The sequence below is a fragment of the Poecilia formosa genome, unplaced genomic scaffold, assembly GCF_000485575.1.
Source record: "Poecilia formosa unplaced genomic scaffold, Poecilia_formosa-5.1.2 Scaffold127, whole genome shotgun sequence".
NCBI lineage: Eukaryota > Metazoa > Chordata > Actinopteri > Cyprinodontiformes > Poeciliidae > Poecilia > Poecilia formosa.
In genome coordinates, this window is record NW_006800066.1 from 1,035,342 (window position 1) to 1,049,234 (window position 13,893).

Here is a 13,893-nt window from a genome sequence, read left to right on the forward strand (position 1 = left end):
CGATGTTTTGGACGGCTGTGTTGCTGTTGTCGATGTTTTGGACGGCTGTGTTGCTGTTGTCGATGTTTTGGACGGCTGTGTTGTTGTTGTCGATGTTTTGGACGGCTGTGTTGTTATTGTCGATGTTTTGGATGGTTTTTTGACAGTAGTCGTTGATCTCTTGCCCCTCCTGGTCTCTGGTGAAGACATTCTGCTTCTTTTGGAAGCCGGATTGAGCTTTGTATGTTTTGGTCTGTTTTTATTAATTTTTCTTTTCTTTTTGGATCCAACACTAAAATCTGAGAGTGAACAGTCTGATTCACTCGTCTCTTTCTCTGGTTCCCACTGGCCATCTGACTCCGGAGAGCTTAAATTATCCTCGTTATCGCTGTCAGAGTCAGACAAAAGAGGCGGGATAGCGGCAGAAATCTCAGAATCTGTAAGTTTACTCAAAACCACCACAGCTTCTTTTTCTAAAGCGACACTGAGGCTTTTTTGACTATCAATTTCCTCCTGACGTTCTTCAAGTTCCGACACTGGTGACTGTGAAGTCGAGTCCCTGGAAGCTGAAGGTCTGCAAATACGATCCCCCGAAGAAACAAACACAAATGGTAAAGTACGCCCTAAAAAATAAAAAAAATAAAAAAAGAAGAAGAAAATGCAAATCAGTGGGATTCAAATCCCAGTTTCAATCTCAATTGTTTCAATTTATGAGGCGATTGATTTCTCTCTTACTGCAGCTCGTGGGTTCTTCACTGTCCTCACTGTCAGAATCCAAGTCGGTGAACTCCCATCCCAACAGAGAGTACAGTTCCTTCACAGTGTTCTCAAATATCACAACAGACCTACAATATAACAGAAAATAAAATTAACAAAACAAAGAGTGCAGGAAATTACACCCTGAATATAGTTTTTAAGAAGTGAAGAGTCTCTAGTTGGCTCAGATAATGTTTTCTAATGAATATTGAGTGTGCATAAAATGTCTAAACACCCTTAAAAGTTGATCACATTTCTAGCATAAAATATCCATCATATTAAATTAGATTATATCTTCTATATTCACATTTTTTTCCTGAATACAGACTCCAAATTGCCACAAACCAGATCACAGTGAACATGTGGAAGATAATGCTCCACTCAGGAGAAACCAAACTTGAAGAGCAAAACAGCTACAGTTTTATTTTCACTACTATAGATTCTTGTTTTTTTATCTCCAAATAGCTCCCCTCCCCCTTCATCAATCAAAATTCAACTTGCAAAAAACACTAAACATCAGTATGTTAACCTTAATCAGTTCAGTAAAATTTATAGTACATGATTAATGTACCCGTTTTTAAAAACTGTTGATTTATCATGTGTACATAGTACATTTAGTCAGTATGAATATGGTTGTATTTTTTGTTTGCCTTCTCATGACATTGTTTTATGTGATGTTTTCCTAACAGGTCCTCGTTGGAAACGAGAATTTGGTCTAAAACAACTTGCAAGGTAAGATAATGGTTAAGTAAAATTGTTAAAAAAAATTAAATTAGGATGCATCAGAGACACACCAGAAAGGTCCAACTATGATATAAATCTAACAATAAGTAAAAAAAAAAAAATTCCTAATGCTCTAAAACAAGGGAGAAGAGGATGAGAGAAGCACACTCATCACTTCAGAATCAGCTTTGTCACCAAGTTTGTGTCCCCAGAAAATGAAATGAAATTTTAATTTGTTTCCCAAGATGCAACAAATTAGCCAAGAACCAAAAACGTTTTATAATTTATTCAGGATGAAAAATGTCGTCGACGTCTCTGCGAGAACCTGTCTTTTAAGAGTGCAAGAATATGGCAACAATATGAGTAAGACATAGACTGACAATACTTACTGACAGAGCTTTAAAAATCTGGTTGCCAGTGTTTGCCTTCTTTCTAGTAGAGACTGCAGCAGCCGGTATTTCATAAGAGTGCCAGCGGTGGACAGCCTGGGTTTGTGAACCTCATCTCTGATCAAGCTTTGGAGCTCTTCTTTGCTTATCTCTATTTCTTTTCTCTCCATCCGCACTGCAACAACTCAAGGATCACAAGTACAGAACAGAAGTGAGGTAAACATGTGTTCCACACAGCTTCCTGTTTCCCTCCCTGTCCATCTTATCAGGTTCAAACGCAACATTGTGCATAACTGTTAAACTGAATTGTTCTTCATTATTCTCATCATTTAACAAATGAAAGTTGTAGAAGTACGGTATTTACTTGCATTTATCCTGATTTACGTGTAATCAAGTCTACCCAAATACCTTCTGAAGTCACTTCATTAGTAAGTAGAATCCACCGGCATGTTATTTAGTCTCAGAATAAATACAACCGTAAACCTCCACTTCCCTGAAAGTGCCAACCACACAGTGAAACACGATGGTGGCAGAGTCATCCTGTGTGGATATTGTCACAGAGGAAAAAGTCGATAGGAAGGCAGACAAAGCTAAACACAGGATAATCCAGGGAGAAAACACGGAAGAGGTTGTAAAGTATTTGACATTGGGTTACAAGGTATAAAATTAATGTTGAGTTCCAGTTTGTCAGAAATGACGTTTTTGCAAAAAAAAAAAAAAAAAAAAAAAAAGAAAAAAATAGATAAAAAAAAGTCATTTCTTTCACAAAAATAACATGCATGTATGACCCTGAGCGCTTTCCATAGGCCGGCTCCAACTCAAGAGTGCTCCAGTGCAAGAAGTAGGAGACAAAAGACACTTTTCTGTTACCTTTTTAAACTGTTTACCTTTGTGTACATATGCACTTAACTTTATGATGCGACCCCTGGATTTCTCAACAATGAATGATATTTCTATTCTATTCTAATTAACATCTAATAAAATGTAATTTGGGCTGAAATTAAGTATATTATCTCACAAAGCCAATCCCCCAAACCTCTCCAACCAATCAAAGCGAGTCGATTGCTGTTGTATCGTAAATGAGGGATGTTGTCGACGAAACAAAGAAAACATTGCCTTATCAGATGTTCAGATGGTAAATAACTGTCTGACCATCTGTATATCTCTATCGAAACCTTCTATTGAGAAAAATATTTTTTTTTACGTGAGCGTACAGCTTCTAACATTTCGTGAACCAAATTTTACATCTGGCCTGAAACTATTTAAATCGCTACCCATACAAACATATGTCTACAGTTACGTCATGTTAATAAGTTTAATCAATGTGCACATCTTACCAGTAAAAATGTTTTTCAACAAGTCAACTGCAACTTCCTCTCCTGCTCTTTCTTCTTCTTCTTCTTCTCCCGCTTCTTCTTCTTCGGGGAGTAAAACTAGCACTTTTGGATGGCAAGTGATGATGTGGCGCCACCACCTGGTACGGAATGTTCTTCTTCTTTTGTATAATGGCGGATCGCAAGCAACTTTAAGGTGCATACCGCCACCTACTGTACATGAGTATGTATGGAATTTTAACGGAATGTAATAATAATGAAAGCCTTAAAACTATATTTGAGTTATTTTGCAAGGAGTACAATATTCATTTTCTTTTGGTAATTTTGGTCAGTAAAAACACTACAATAACTTACACTTTCATTTGTTTTTTTTCTTTTAATTTCTCATTTTAGTCTAAACTTAGCAAAACCATCAATTCCTCTCATATTTAGTTGCATCTCCTTTATTTTTAATTCATTTCTAGCCTTATTGGCATTTGTTGCAGCCTTGTTATTTTGGATAAGACTTTTAAGCATAGTGCATTATGTTTTAAAGGAGTTTGGGGTCAGGATCATTGCCAAAGTTTATCCTGTTGTATTCATATCCCAGAATGTCATGATGCATGTTTGAGACCCCCAAAATACAACATAAGTTTTGGGTTGCTCCGTAACTTATTAACCAATTTTATTTCATCTGTGGATCATTGTTTGAGTTGGATGCTACACCTGGACGTGATTGGGTGTCAAATTTAAATAAAGTACAAGAACCTGGGAAGCTGACAGAAGCTTGTTGATGTTTACAAAAACTCTGGGGTTTAAGGTGAAATTTGACGTCCTGTCAGATTTATTTTTGAACACTGAAGTAGACTGGCTCGATCATGAACAGTTTGATCTGAAAATAAAGAAATTCAAATCTGAAAACATCTTTATTCCCAATTTTCACCAAGCTGAGATTAAAGTAACCGGGGTAGTTTTCATCAAACAGAAGATACCAAACAAAGTAAAACATGAGGCAAGTTGTGTAAGAAACTAGTTTTATTGCCAGCCTTTGAAAATTAGGATGAGTAAACAAAAATGACCAAGAACCAAAATTACAAAATATTTAAAAAGAAGAGTCACAAATGGACACACAAAAAAAAAAAAAATTATGACAACATAAACAATTAACATTCATAGTTCATTTGGGACAATTAGAGGGAAGATTGAGTAGACAACAAAAATGACTAAAATAAAAAGCATACAGTTAAATCAAATAAAATAAGTGTCAATCAATATCTGAAAAGTGACTGTCAAATCATATTGTTACTATGCAATAAATATACTTTCAAAATAAATGCAATCACATTTGAATAAAAACACTTAGGATATTAATATTTGAGTTGCTTGCTCTTCTGTAATCTTTCACAAAGAGGTATATATAGTCTAATACAAACACTGCCTGACCAAAAAGCGTTTTGTCAACTGGATTTAACTAAGCAAATACCTTGTTGGATAATTACTGCATCTTTCTGCTGGCAACGCACCATTTAAGAGTGCTGATTTAATGAGTAGCTTGTTTCTTGAACCATCATAGTGAAAGATGTATCCTCTGGCTGTGGAAAACATGTCAGTCTGTTTAAGAAGGGTCAAATCATTTGAATTAAGTGGAGAAAACAGCTAAAGAGATTACAGAAACTACTGGGTCACTCTCCTTCCAATAAGTCAAGAACTTATTGGAAGGAGAGTGAGGAAGCATCATCATATTCTTTACACCCTTGTCCCTCAGTGAGGTCGGGAGGGTTGCTGGTGCCCATCTCCAGCTAACGTTCTGGGCGAGGGGCGGGGTCACCCTGGACAGGTCGCCAGTCTGTCGCAGGGCAACACAGAGACACACACACACACACTCACACCTAGGGGCAATTTGGGGAGGCCAATTAACCTGACAGTCATGTTTTTGGACTGTGGGTGGAAACCGGAGAAAACCCTTGCATGCACAGGGAGAACATGCAAACTCCCTGCAGAAAGACCAGGGCTGGGAATTGAACCCAGAACCTTCTTGCTGCAAGGCAACAGCTCTACCAACTGCACCACTGTGCAGCCCAGAAGCATCAACTTTTAGAAGAAATGTCACGAATAATTGTGATGGGGGTTATCACTTAAACATCACTGAAATCAAATCAAAGAAGAAAAAATAAAACAGTGTAACTATGGGCCATGATTCATAGTGAAAGTAAGCATACTTTCCCATGCAAAAAACTCAAGGGATTGGGACTGAACAGCTGTACAACCATAAGAAAATCACTAATCAGTCAGAAACACTGGAGAGAAAGGCTTCAATTTGCAATAAAGCAAAAAAGACTGGACTCTGAAAGAAGGTCGTATAATCTGATGAGTTCAGATTTACCCTCTTCTAGATCGATGGGCACATCAAGGCAAGAAGAGAGGCAGGCGGAGTGATACGGTCTTCGTGCCCAGTGTGTCCTGTACAAGCTGTGGGGCAACGCTATGATCTGGAGTTGCAACTGGGGGGGTCAGGTCAAAGTTGAGCAAAATTATGAGGTCAGCAGATTACCTGAATATACTGAATGACCAGATTATTCCACCAATGTTTTGTCTCTTCCCTGATGACACGGGGAATATTACAAGATGACAAGGCCAAGATTCGTCAAGCTGAAATTGTGAAAGAGTAGTTCAGGGAGTGTTGGACATTATTCTCACAGAGAGTCTGGACCTTAACACCATTGGGAAGCTTTGGGATGTTTTGGAGAATGCAACACTGGATGGAAATAAATCCTGTGACACCGCAGAAGCTTATCGAAACAAAGCAACAGCAAAAAAAATCAAAGCTAAAGGCAGACCAACAAAACACTAAAGTGTGCGACCTTTTTATTGGTGATTACCTTTTTTGGCCAGGTTCTTTATCTTAAATGGTAAAGAAAATAAATGCATTTGGAACAAAACCTGAAGGAAATCTAACATGTACAAAATAATCCAATGGGGGATATCAGAAGCATGTCTCAAATCTTTTTTTTTGGGGGGGGGGGGGGGGGGTTCTCACCACTTATGTAGTAATAGCAACTAGTGAAAATCTACAGAACTACAAACTTCATTTGGCCTTCAGAGTAGCTCAAGAACAGTAGAAAACTTCATAAAACGGGTTTCAACTGCCAAACACCCAGATGCAAGCCTTACGTTACCAAGTTGGGTGTCGTGGTGTAAAGCGTGACTGAACTCTAGATCGACTGAAATGTGTTCTGAGTGAAGAACAATGACTCCTTATGTGGCAATCCAATGTATTGACTGCAGTGTATCTAGTGCAAAGTTTGGTGCAGACACGATTGTGTGGTTTTCTAATAAAGCTGCAGGACATAAACACGTTTTGGACAATTTCATAATCCCAACTTTCTGGAAAGGGTTTAGAGGTGGCCTCATCTTATCTGACACCTTTGGGATGAATTAGAGCATAGAAGTTGGACCTTCTTGCAAGGTTTGACCTTGCCAGTCAAACCTTGCCAGTGTTTGACCTCACAAATTGTTAAACATTCCCATAAACACGCTCCTAATCTTTGTGGGAAGACTTCCCAGAAGAATTTCTATAGGTGCCAACATCCTAAACGGCACAGATTAAGAATAGGATGTCACTCAAGTCCATAAAGGTTTAAAATCAGACGAGCAAAACATTTGACAACATAGTGTAGCACTGCAATTCTGTTTGTGGCCACACAAGATATACCTAGAATGATTTGTAATAGATTTAAGGATATATCTTTAATATTTCAAAAACATATTTGAGACGCTAGAATAAGGAAAGCTTAATATATTGAATTGAGTCCTCTTGATTAATAGTTGGATAATAAAATGATTGGTTAACATGAAATAATTCTCCAGCTTTTGGAGAAACTAAGACTCAAACGTCACAAAGAAAAAGGGTCAGACATCAACAGAGTAGATAAACGGAAAGCAAAGCCAGTCTGAAATGATGCATATTGTTACACCACAGGGGAAAAAAAAAAAAAAAAGATTTCACGAGCTGTTGAAGAGAAGATTTCTACATCGAGAAACCAGTTTCAACATCGAGTATCGAATCAAAATTAAAAAAAATAAATTAAAAAAAAAACTTGTTTCGCTGCTATGCAAGCCAGCTGGCAGATTTGCGTCACAGCAGTAGGCAATGCCTGGTTTCCAGTAAGAAGGTACAACAATGTTTAAAAATTAAAAATAAAACAAGGAAACAAAAAAAGAACATTTAGCAAAGATTTTTCAACTGTATCAAGCAGAGCAATGCAGAGCTTGCACACGTTGCTGCACACTGCCATTCAGCTTTCTGACGGGCCATAAGGCTTTTCCCTTGCTCACGGGAAAAATTCGGCTGTTTTTGGAAATATTTACGTTGCATTTTTTAAATTCCCGCTGCCACGAATAGTGTCCAGTCGAGATCTCTAGGCGACCATATCATCAAAAATTGTTTTGTCAAAGTTCCAGGTAACCTGGTTTCAGCTCCAAAAACATACTCTGGAATCTATGGGACTGTTTTGCATTTCAGTTTAATTAATGTAAGTACATTTGTACAATTAGGGAGCAGGGAAAATTAAAGTCATTCATCGTCATGAAGAACACGGGGAAGGGTTTGCCTGGGGGGTCTCTTTTCAGTCTTTTAACGTAAATTTCATTTAGGCTGAACTGTTACAAAAACAAAAACAAACAAACAAAAAATGACGCATCCCTCTTAGGAATTTGCATTTATCATTTCTACATCTATTTTACATATACCTGCATCTATGGATTAATCAGAGTCAGAGTCGTCCTTGGACTCTAGCTTGTTCCTCTCCTCCCACAGTCTGGCAATGTGCTCCAGTCGGACAGAGCCTCTGAAGATCCACTCCCTTCGCTGATTTTCCTGGAAGATAAAAAAAAATAAAAAATGTTAGGAACACAATATTAAAGGCATTGATGTAATATATCAACATAGTTATGCGCTTGCTCGTGTTATTATAAATAAAAAACCTAGTGCTGAGGTAAGGATGTATAAAAAGTAAATATTAAAATTTTGAGTTGATTGGAGTTTCTAAGAAGGTTTAATAATACTTCAATTCACTTCCTGTCATTTTCTAAGCCATTTTGCAAGATTGGAAAAACAGGCGAACATGCCATCTAAAAAAATATATATAAAAAAAATCAGATCCTCTGGTTAGGAACCAGAAACAAGAATACAGATACTTCTCATTAACATAATTTAAATGTAAGGTATAGGAGGTAAAATTAAGTCTTTCTCTTTACAAATTACAAGAAAAGACTGAAAAATAAATCCTTCACAGATAAACGTCTTGCATGCAAAACTGTTTAAAAGACAGGTAAAAAAAAAAAACAAGAAGCAAAAGAAGAAACACTGACCTGAAAAACAACTTGCATTAAGCTGCAGTCGATCACAACAACCTCACACATCTGCATGACTCCATTAAGCTCCACGTTAAAGCTCTGTCCAGCTCTGTACTTGTTTAAGTGAGGGTACGGCCAGTCCTTCAGGTACTGTCTCATAAAGCATTTGTGCGCTCCGTCGGGAACGTCGTCCAAAACATCTTCCACTGTTGGGAAGAGAGCAAAAGATTAAAGTGTGTTACTGTATGAACAGCTCCGTCTGAAGTAGGTAAGGAAGCGAACTTATACGACAATCAAAGAACAGATTCAATCTGTTCTTGGCATGCAAAGAGGAAACTAATGCGATTATTGCATCTTATGCAATGTTAATATTGTGCACACCAATGTTACAATATGCAATATATTCTTCATGAATTAAAAAAAAACAACAGAAATCTGATGATACAAGTACCTTACACTAAAATATGAAATACGTAAAAACAGAGAATGTTTTGCATAATGCGATGAAGCTTTTGTTTTCTCCAGAGAACCCGAGTATTTGTTGCTGTGAACTTACAAGGTCTGCACACCATGTGAAACAAAGGAAGCCCGACATAAACTGGTGTGTGGTCATCCATGAACATCAGAAACCTAAAAATCCAAACAAACGAGTCAAAACAACAAAAACCACCGGCACATTTTTAAAGGCGAAGCCACGTACCGTTTGTATTTTTTCTCTTATTAAAAAAAACAAAAACAAAACACACACCTGAACTGATTTTTCCTGCTGGGCAGCTCAGCCAGTATTCCGGGTCGGAACCGGTACTTATTATTTTGACAGCGGACCACCACTCGGGCCCCGATGTAGAGCTGCTCCACCTTGGGCCTGCTGTCAAAAGCAATGTGGTGTCCGGATACGAGGCACGTCCCCTTATCTTCAAAGCTGACCTTGTACTTCAACCGCCCATCGTCTGTTAGGAGAAGAAAGTAAGAAACTGATCAATTAATCAACTCGCTTTAAAAAATAAATAATAAAAATCTTTCTGCTCGACTGCATCTCAAAAATGTCTGAAAGCTTGCTTCTTTTGTTTTCTTACTTTCTGTTGTCTGATAAAGTTGTAAAGTTATAGATTTGGAGTTTGTTTTTCTTTGACTGAAAGCTTTTTGGATTTAAAAAAAAAGTATCACCTTGGATAAATGAATAATAATGCAGGAAAACCCAGACTATTCAATAAATTAAAAATATCATTGAAAAGCTCATTTGTTTTAAAAACATTAATTAGATTAACTGCACACAGATGGATGATTGGAAGCCTTCAATTCTGTTAGTTATGGTGATTTTTCCACCAACGACTAATAAAAACATGACATTTAAAATTAGAATATTACATCAGACAACTAAAAAAAGTGATTTTAAATGAAAGTAATACTTGTTACTTTCAATAAGTACTTTTAATCTGACGGCTGAGACTCGTCGGGACGTATACTCCAATTTACTGAATGTGACTGTAGTTGGTTTCGCTCTAGATCGATAGATAACTACAAACAAAGGCACGACCCAGAGATAAGGGAACAACTTCTTATGCGACACTTAAGCTGAAAGCATCATGTTTATACGTTTTAATCAGGAACAATCATCCTGATAAGGCAATATAAATCACTACTGAGCTCATCAGGGTCACATGAAACCCTGGCCATATGCTACAGTCAAGTCAGGGTCGTTGGCACCGCCGATCCTTAAAAACCCAAAACAATGCTGAACACACGCGAGCTGTTTTGGTCACATGCTTCGATGTGAAGCTGCCTGAGGAGACGAGTCAAGATGTTGTCATGTTTCACACATATGGCTCAAACCATCTGTCCTCCGTGTCTAAAACGACCACGTTATTATTTTATTTGAGTGTTGACCGGTTGAGTCATGTGTTTCTCAAACTCGTAATGAGTGACCATCTTCTTCCGACTCCTTTTCACATCTCCTGACCCGGTTGGTGTCCAAACCTTTTTACCACAAGGGTCAAAATTACTAAGTTGAAAAAAACATGGAATCACAACAGTTTTATATTTTTAAAATCAACTTTTTGAGTTTTTTATTTTATTTTATCTGCTCTATAATAAAAAAAAAACTTTTTTCTGTTCACATATTGTTTATCTGCTATAGACATTTACACACACAACAAGTCATTGTGCTTGACTGAGCAAGACCATTTTAAAACATAAAAAATCAGCATCCATAAAAAGAAAAATGTTTTTTTTTTTTATTATTTTGTTTTCACAGATATGCGTGGCTGAAAATTACAGTTTTGGGGAGGTTTTTTTTTTAACTTGTGGTTTTTACTGAAGTTTGCAGATAAATGTAAAACAGATGATACTCTGAGAAAAATAGTTTAATTAAAACCCTAACTGCTTTAATAAGTTATAATTATACTTCAAAGAAATGCATTACTTGTGATTTTGATGTCAAGTAGATGTTAAATTAAGTAGAGATTGGCTATACTACACACAATGGATACAAACTTGTATATTTTGTAGGCAAATTAGTGAAATTAGAGATAATTAGGAATAACTCCACAGCACTCAAAAATAAGTGGATGCACCATATTGTAAATTTTTTTCAGTGGGATTAGGCTACTGTGATGTAAGATTTATTTATTTTATTTTTTCCCACGTTTATGAAGAAGGTCTAAAATTTACCAGTAAATATTAAAACTATGCAAACCCTTTTTTGCATGTTTACCCTCAGAGTATCAATCAGGATTTTTATTTTTTTTTTTTGCATCTTACCTTTTGTAATTATTTCAACTATTTTACCACGCTGCCACCTCATAGGTCTTCTACGAGCAATAACCATCATGTCAACGTTAATTTCTTCTTCGGGTAAGTCGGGGCGGATCTTGTCACGCGAGCAAAGGGAGATACCTGCTGACACACAGAGGTTATTTTTACCACAGGAAAATACAACGTACCACATGTTGAAGTCCTACAGCATTTACTTTAACTTGGGAGAGACGTAACGTCCTCGCAGTTTTCTCGTTGATCTTACCGTTGCAGTTGTGACTGGTTGTAGGCATCCTTATCAGGTCACAATTGGAGGAGTTTGAATATTTGAGTTTGCTGTTTATGACCCAGAAATCCGAATCGCTGGAGTCCTCCTCCGACTCCCACTGCGTGTCCGAATCCGAGCTGCTGAAGGACTCGTCTTCGCTGTAGAACTGCGGAGGCGTCGGGGGTCTCAGCGCGCCGATTTTATATTCGGGCAGCTTAGTCAAAACCACAACTGCGTCTTTTATGAGAGTGAGGGAGTCGCAGCCATTTTCAAACTTTGTTGCCTTGCTGGGAGTCTCGTGTGTGGAGGGAACAGAGTCCCACGGAGAATCAGGCTTATTTTCTACCAAGAAATCATAAATCACAAAAACATTCTCAGTTCAGTCATTTTCAACCCAACTCATTCTTGCATGCTAATGTGCATTAACGGCGATTACCTCTTTCTTTGTCAGGATTCGTTTTTCTCTTGTTTTGTTTCCTCCTCGACCTTGAAAGCTTCTTTGTTTTCGTCTTGGGCTTATCCACCTCCATTGCTACTGCAAACATAGCAAATAAAACAAGGGAAGGGATGTAATAATAATAATAATAATAGGCAAAAAAAAAGTGTTTTTAACTTATTCTCAAGCTTTTTTTTACCCACATTTCTTCTCCTGAACTCACACAAGATATCTCTGAGATGGACCTTAAGAGGCATAGGCAGTGTTGGTCAAAAAAATGTCTAACAGTTCAATGATTCGGTTTTGAATAAACTGAGATTTTAGACATATCATTCTGGACATGTGTATAATAAATGCAGGAAGTTTAGGTTTGATTTTGGTTGTGGTAATTAGTCTGCTACCGCCAGAGCCTGGATGATACCCTCCTGTGAAGAAGATCCAACAAAACTTAAATCCTCTCTTTCTGTTATTTCCAAAAATTAATATAAAAAATTAGGAGCCAGTAGAAATGCTAAAAACTTTACCATACTTGGTGCTTGTTTTTAAATGTTTACTGTTGATTCGGTGACTAAAAACATCATCACTCCTCCACTACCGTGCTTGTCTGTGCTTTACAAAAAGATATTTCTCCTGTGGACATCGCTTCAGATGCTTCAGAGTAAATAAGCAACTTTGCAAACCTAAATTGTCCTTCTGTGGTTTCTGAGAGAATCTCTCCCCTGTGAATCTTTCCAAAACAAACAAACAAAAATGTTTAAAATTATTCGATAATGCAACTAGAGCAGAATTTCCTGGGTTGTTTGTTCCAATAAAGACTGCCTCAAACGTTTTTCCATTTGACAGCTTTATAAACTTAATGTGAAGCAATTCACAGATGAAGTCTTCTCTCCTTTGCTGTGTTAAAAAAATCTGTATGTTCCAGATCAGAAAATTGACACATTTTACAGATTTGTGTAAAATTAATCATTTTCCACACCCCTGTAAAATTGTCAAATTAATAAAATGCATCTGATTAGTTGAACCTGGTTGCTACTTTTACACTAAAATCCTATAAAAGCAGCACATGGATTCTCAGTATTGGCTTCATCTGTGTATAAATCCTAACAATGTAATATGTTCTGGGCATTTTCACACTAAATGGCACATTTAAATGGTAAAAACAGGCCTTCGTTGTGGTCTGTCTCTTAGAAGTAAGTTATGGAGAATGTGCTTTGTTTTCACAAATAATACCCAGTATTTTGTCAACCAACGTTCCTGTTTAGTAAACCCGTACACATCACTCGGGCAATACCATTAAAAATTCAAAATAAAGTTTGGAGTCGGTTGATTTGAACAAAAAATAATCGATAAGTTGGGTAGTGCTTCACATTCACATGAAGCGTGAAGAGGATTTAGTGAAATGTTCACCGTGAGCTCAGGAGTTGCTTCATTGTTAGCTTTAGCTTACTTGCAAAGCAAAGCGTTTCTATTTACAACTTAAACTATTACAAAGTGACTAAACGTGCAATAGGTAAGACGTAACACCACACTTACCTTTCATGTGTTCAAGCAATCCACCTCGAAAGACAAAGGTCTTTCAAAAACACACACACGAGCAAATACGGTTATTGTTTTTTTTTTTTTTTTTTTTTTTCCTTTTGGTCGTTGAAGGTACTTTCAACCGTTGATGCTAGCAATGAAGCTAACGCAATCGACAGTAACCCTTAAAAATCAAAGGCTTGAGGAAAAGCAATCGGCTGTGCAGATTTTACACAAGAATTTAACAAAGCCCCACTTTGGATACCTCCGTTGTTGTTGCTCTTCTTCCTTGTTTCGGTCGGTTATGGGTGTGATAAAGAACAAAACTGTGCCACACCGCCATCAGCTGGTGTAAAAGCAGATTTAGTGTTTACTTCCAATCAATAATATACGTTTGTTTAG

The 13,893-nt window shown here is 37.2% G+C and overlaps 1 protein-coding gene across 6 annotated transcripts; it reads right to left on the bottom strand.

Annotated features, from left to right (window-relative positions):
- Positions 1-230: 230 nt before the first annotated feature.
- On the bottom strand, positions 231-13,893 carry LOC103144461 (histone-lysine N-methyltransferase SETDB1-B-like). 6 transcript variants are annotated; one of them, XR_001663266.1, is made up of 11 exons: positions 13,507-13,893; positions 11,974-12,069; positions 11,535-11,879; positions 11,276-11,410; positions 9,264-9,465; positions 9,072-9,145; positions 8,531-8,721; positions 7,910-8,036; positions 1,848-2,031; positions 715-824; positions 231-602 (listed from the first exon to the last, which is right to left on the bottom strand). XR_001663266.1 is itself a non-coding variant. In XM_007561465.2 (9 exons), the coding sequence occupies exons 1-8, from the start codon at positions 13,511-13,513 to the stop codon at positions 7,923-7,925; spliced, it is 1,167 nt and encodes a 388-aa protein (XP_007561527.1). In that variant the 5' UTR covers positions 13,514-13,891; the 3' UTR covers positions 6,184-7,819; positions 7,910-7,922. The 6 variants fall into 6 exon arrangements, 2 of the variants coding, with proteins under 2 accessions (XP_007561527.1, XP_007561526.1); XR_001663268.1 differs by having other exon boundaries at positions 13,757-13,892; XR_001663267.1 differs by having other exon boundaries at positions 11,974-12,072; positions 13,757-13,892.